The 6370-nt window shown below is 38.0% G+C and overlaps 1 protein-coding gene across 1 annotated transcript; it reads right to left on the bottom strand.

Annotated features, from left to right (window-relative positions):
* Nucleotides 1-2194: 2194 nt before the first annotated feature.
* LOC131325527 (probable anion transporter 5) lies at nucleotides 2195-5334 on the bottom strand. The gene is made up of 2 exons (XM_058357838.1): nucleotides 5034-5334; nucleotides 2195-3885 (listed from the first exon to the last, which is right to left on the bottom strand). The coding sequence occupies exon 2, from the start codon at nucleotides 3733-3735 to the stop codon at nucleotides 2407-2409; it is 1329 nt and encodes a 442-aa protein (XP_058213821.1). The 5' UTR covers nucleotides 3736-3885; nucleotides 5034-5334; the 3' UTR covers nucleotides 2195-2406.
* Between the last annotated feature and the right edge of the window lie 1036 nt (nucleotides 5335-6370).

The following is a 6370-nucleotide window of genomic DNA, read 5'->3' on the forward strand; positions in this document are numbered from 1 at the left end:
GAAAAAGGCAGTGTTTTGGATACTAGTAGCTCTAGCTCTGATTGGTGAGAGTGAGAGCAAGTCTTCCTGTGGAGTGTGATGATGTCTGCCTCACTCCAAAATCCCCCACCAGGTTAAAAAATTGCCACTTTAGATTCTTGTGAATGTTTCTGCGGAGCATGGTAGTATATTCTGTTTGGGGTGGGACCCCTCCATGATGGTGGGGACTGCAACCCCAACCTCACGTACTTGGATTCTGATTGGATATTTGTTGAAAATAGGGAGAGTATCCTTGCACCAAGCAGATGGGTTAGTCAGGTTGGTTTGGTGAATTAAAAATGCTATACTACAAGCTAAAGATGATAGTCAAGTTGTTTTAGTTGATAGATATAAGAAGAATGACATGCTTAAAAGTTCGTAAAAACAACTTTAGTCAATTTTTTAGCAGAAACATCGCCTTAGGATATTCGATGTTTGAAATCAGGTCACAAGAATTTAATTTCTTGTGAATCCTCTAATCTCGGCGTGGTTGTCCTGATCGGATCAAGGAGGAAACTAGTCGAGGTATGCATATACTAGTCTAGACACTCCTAATAGCGGTGGTGGGTCTGGGGCGGGGGGGAAGGAAGGAACTCACACCAGGCCCAATTTCTGAATCCCAATTTCTCAATGTGGTTTGTGGGATTGTCCTTTTGATTTTCTATCAAGCAGAGGATCCAACCTTTTGACTGGCGTGCATATATATATGTACACACTTGGTAAGATTATGTCAAGATTGTTATGCTCCTCTTATGCGGATGGCCATGTTTGGAAAATACATTAGCCCAAATCTGGCTGATGAACATCTCCCCTAGCCCCATGTGCCCTACGAATTGACCATTCATGAGTTGTTTGGTGGGTGTAAGCATCAGTCCTGAAAATATCCTTAATACGACCAAAGATTTTTGCTTCTCATGTTGCAAAAAAACATCCAAACGGACAAAAAAAAACTATTGGGTGTATGGGTGATACCGGTCCGGTTTCGACCGGTTTGAGCATATTTTTCAGTCGAAACCGGTTATCCGGTTTGAGATTTTTAGAAACCGGAACCGGTTGAGATAAATCGGTCCAGTTTCGATCGGATCAACCGGTTTTGGTCCAGTTTATCCGGTTTTCATTCTTGGGCCATATTTTTGGCCCAACACATCAAAAAATTCACAATTCAACCCACAAAATATCAACCAAAAACCCATAATTCAACCCTTTTTTTTTGCCCAACAAAAAAGGATCAATTTTGAGCCCAATATATAAAAAAAAAACCCCATAAAAACATAATTAAGCCCATAAAAACAGTTTATATATATATATATATATATATATATATATATATATATATATGTGTGTGTGTGTGTGTGTGTGTGTGTGTGTGTGTGATTTTATATAATAAATATATTTATTAGACCAATATACACCACAAAATATCAACCAAAAACCTATAATTCAACCCCTCCCCTATGTTTTTATGTATATATTATAAATATATATAACTGGTCCGGTTTCGACCGGTTTTTAAAACACATAAACCAGATCGAAATTATTCGACCGGTTTAAAAAATTCGGTCCTGTCCGATTTTTCCGATTTCGATCGATTTTCTGGTCTCGGCTAACAGCCCTAATTGGGTGCTCCAACTTGAGTAAGTGTATGAACCCCATCTCCAAGTAATATATAGGGCCCACACCCTTATGCATGAGGGAAGAGCATTACTCTCGTAACACTTGAAAATCTCCCCAAACTGATACCAAAACTACTACTCCACAATTACCATGTACTCTATACCAACCAACATCAGTATGTAGTCAAAGACGCTAAGTTTTGTCTTACCATCAGAAACATTCGAACAGGACCAGATACCTCCAGTTAGAGGGTCCAAGATCATTCATCATGGCACATTACACAGCGATAACAGCACTGACTGGATATTCATTTGACAAAACCTGCCAAGTAAACAGAAGTTATGGTTGAAGAACCTCGTCTCACATCTCTTCCTGGCCAAGGTGGGAAATTTCTTTTGCATCTAAAAGTTAACTAACCAAAGGATCGCATCCAATTACATTGTAATGTTCCATGGTCCTGTTCGAGTTACAGTATCCGTTTTGGAGAAGATGGTTTACTAAGCTTGAATGAATATACACCGACGTCTATTGACCAAAAAAAGAGGGGGGGAAAACATACCAATGACTAAAGCAATGATTTTTAATAACTGCAAACTTTTACATAGCCCAAACAATGTGTTGATTTCAGTGCAATCCACATCGCTTCCCTTGCTTTGCCTGAGGGCTGAGGGCTCAAGTAGCACTGATGTGAATCTTCAATTATCTACCATTGGATAGTACTTATTTTTCTCAGGACCAGATGAGAGGCACGATAACATCCAAAACAATCTTGCCTCAGTCAAAAACCCTCTCACCAGTTGAAAATACTAAAAATACAAAAGAACTCAAAATACAAAGGAACCCCGGGATGAAGAACACCGCTCTCCAGCTTTCCGGACTTGAAAGGTCCAAATTAGCAGCTTTTGCAGCTTCAAGAAGCTGGCCAGTAAGCTCCACCCCAACAATACCAGCTAATGTACCGGCAGTATTAGAAACCCCCATTACAATTCCAGCATATCTTGGTGCAATGTCCATGTGATTTACTGCAAATCCAGCTCTCCCTAATGCTAAGAAACCAAGAGCAACAGAAGAACAAAACACAGCCCCACCAGATGTTCTGAACAAGGGAAGTGCAATTAGTGCAAAGGAAGCTACTAAAAATCCTATAGTATTCAAGACCTTTCTGGTTCTAGTCACTGACAAGATTCTTCTTGTGATCCATTGATCAGCAATAACACCACCAATATTTGAGAAAACAAACATGTTGAGATATGGCATCATCTTAGAAGAGCCCATTTCTTGAAGACTAAGTTGGAGGCCTAGTTCAAAGTATGTGGGCAACCAATTCATAAGAACATACAACGCATAGTGAAAGGTGAAATTATTAACAACAATGGCCCAAACTGGCAAGCTGAGGATAATCTTCTTCCAAGGGATTTTGACCGTTTTGCCTGAATGTCCCCCGTTTACAACTTTTACCTTCTGACTCCCTTTGATTGGTAACAAAGATTCCCCAAAACCAGCAGCAGTTGCTTTTGGATGCTCAGAGCGAGGTGGATCACTTGAATATTTGAACCAAAGTAGAGACCACATTGCACCTAGTGCCGCTTCAGAGGGAAATACAGCTTGGGGGCCCCTCAACTTCACCAAGCTTGGAAGCACAAGCGTTCCTGCTGCAGCACCCAGATACATTCCAGATGTAGTAAGAGAAACAGACCTCGATCTTTCGTGGGGTGGGACCCACTGTCCTAGAACAGTGTGAATGGAGGGGAAGATGAACCCCTGTGCCACACCCACAAGCAATCGGGCTATCACCAAAACCATGACCCGGTTAGGGTCTAATGGTAATAAAGCTGAAGTCAGAGACCATAATAAGAATGAGAAAAGAAGAACACGCCTTCCCCCTATTTTCTGAGCAGCCCATCCACCGGGAATCTGTGAGCAGGCATACCCATAATAGAATGTTGAAAGGATTGTACCTTTCCTTGACTGGTTTACCCCTGCAGCATCAGCAGCAAAAGTATACGCAATTGAGAAGCCAACACGTTCGATGTAACACACACAGGTGCAGATGAAGGTCAGAATAACAATCACATAGCGCTTGGGGAATTTTGTACTCCCCATTCTTTACTTCTAATTTCAGGCATCAAAATCACGCAAATCCAGTCCACTTTGACAATCTTCTTCTGAGAGCCCACTTTTCGACGCTAGTTTTAACCACGTCTCAGTTGGATAATGAAAAAGATGCTAGCATGTCCCATATATAACCTAAACCTGGAGAAAAACGTAAAAGAAAATGATGTCGGATATAGAACATGATAGTAATGTATAATCACCTTGTAAACAATATTTTGATTATTGAAAGAATGTTGACACTGGAAAATAGCTATCATTCCTACCAACCAGCGACAAAACTGGTCAATGCGATGAGTCCTTTGGAAGAAGTCACTTCTTCTAAGAGCTCCTAATAAAAGATTTTTGTAAAAAACTGAACCAGATTGCTTGATCATGTCTATCCATGATCAGTAGTTTCTTTGCCAAACTATGCACAAAATAGTCCTTAAAGGGCAATATAGCACACGGGTCATCAACTAGCTCTGCTATTGTTGTATTACTGCTAGACTCGTGGGGGAATCGAATCGTACAATGTGTCAGGCCACTAAATGTGAAACTTGAAAAGCAAAATCACAATCAAGAAGCAGCCATCCAATCAAAAGCAGGCTACGAGAGTCGGAGTCGAACTATTACTGGGACACGGAGTGAGACGTATTTCAGATCTCCAGATAAATGCACTAGACTTAAACACATTATTTTCCATCATTTTGAAGCAAGTACTATTCTTGGTTTTTAGATTCTATAGCATAACTTCAACAATTCTGTTAATTATCAGCAATGTGCAATGCCATCTGGACCAGAAATCATACAAAAATTACACTGGAACAAAAGCCTGAATGAAGAACTGGAGATTTGATAACAGAACCATATGAAAAATGTGCCACTGTGTACCATACTGTTTTAGAACATGTAACAAACACAAAACCTATTCTGAATGATAACTCAAGGGGTTTGGCCAAGTGGTTATGAGAAAGCAATAAGTGCTCCTCAAGTTCCATTAGGTGAAATATTCCAAATCTTGGGCTCACCGGAGATTTTCCCTGGTTGTTAACTTCAGGATCCCGAATTAGTCGAGGTGCGCACTAGCTGACCCGGACATGCGGTTATAAAAAAAACCTAGTCTTGAAAGACAAAACTTGATAATTAAATCACCGAGATAAAACTCAAGCCTTTACGGGAAAAACCAAGAAAACAAACTAAAATAAGGAACCCTCTGGACAATCAGACCAACATATGGCAGGTATTTCAACAAGTGCAGAAATTAAAATTAAAAAAACAAACACCAATTATCAAATCAGAAAACGTACCGAATGAGATGCGACTAACCCAATTGACATTCTTGAGAGAGAGAGAGAGAGAGAGAGAGAGAGAAGAAGAAGAAGAAGAAGAAGAAGAAGAGCCCTAAAAAACCCAGTAGAGAGGTGGTGTCTGGTGGTAAAGACGGGAAGGGAGGAAGAGAGAGATCTTTCACAGGCCCACTTCGCAATAAAGAAACTGCTACCCACTTGGCATATTCTCAGATTCAGAAAGAGGGCAACAAGAAAACGAACATGATAGATTTGTCAAATATAAAAGCAAAAAGGGTGATGAAATGGACTAATAATTACCCATGTAGTTTTGACTTCAATGTAAAAAAGAAACTTATCTAATAGACCAATTTTTTTGTGTCATCACACTGTAATATAGGGAGGTGACTTTGACAAACATAAATATAAAAAATATATTAAAAAAACAGTAGGAGGGCGACAAAATGCATAACAATCCTCCATGGAGAGCATGGCAAGAATGACCCAAGCGAGTTTAGACACGGGGCATAACATGTGACATGTTAGAGCATCCACAGTAGAATAAGCAAAATAAAAAATTGTTAAAGTTAGCAATGTTGGATTAAAAAAGTGCTCACATTGGAATAACCAAACTTAACAACCTCTTAACAACTTATCAAATTTTGGCTCTTTAATAACCAAAGTAAGCAATATTTTTGTCAATAACCAAATTTTATCTCTTAATCAATTACCCCAACATTACACAAAAACCTTCTCTCTCTTTTATTTTCTCTCTCTTCTATTTTCTCTCTCTCTCTCTCTCTCTCTCTCTCTCTCTCTCAACAATGTTTTCAAAAAATAATTTTAAAAAACTGTAACTTTCAGATTTTTTTTTTTCTGTTTTTTTAGAAACTTTTTTTTTTTTTTACAAAAAAACAATTTTTTTCAAAATTTTTGAAAACTGTAAGTAAATACAGTGTGTTTTTCAAAAAACTATTTTTGAAATTTCAAAACTCTGTTATAGAAAACTGTTTTTTTACACAAAATCTATTTTTAAAAAACTGTATTTATTGTTTTTAAAATTTCAAAACTATTTGTGTAAATACAATTCTTTCAAAATTGTATTTATAGTTTTTAAGTGAACAAAGTGTGTATTTTTTGAAAAACTGTTTTTTTTAACTGTTTCTAACATAAACTGTTTTTTTTTTCCTTCAAAAACCGTTTTTTCAAAAAATATGCGTGAAATGAAGGAAAAAAGTTTGGAGGGCCCATTGGTTTTGATTATGGGCAAAAAATAATCAATGTGAGATTTAACATTGCTAATTTTAGCAACCTCTAAATAGATAATCAAAATCTGATGTGGCATATTTTGATTATTT

Source organism: Rhododendron vialii, chromosome 5a (assembly GCF_030253575.1).
Source record: "Rhododendron vialii isolate Sample 1 chromosome 5a, ASM3025357v1".
Taxonomy (NCBI): Eukaryota; Viridiplantae; Streptophyta; class Magnoliopsida; order Ericales; family Ericaceae; genus Rhododendron; species Rhododendron vialii.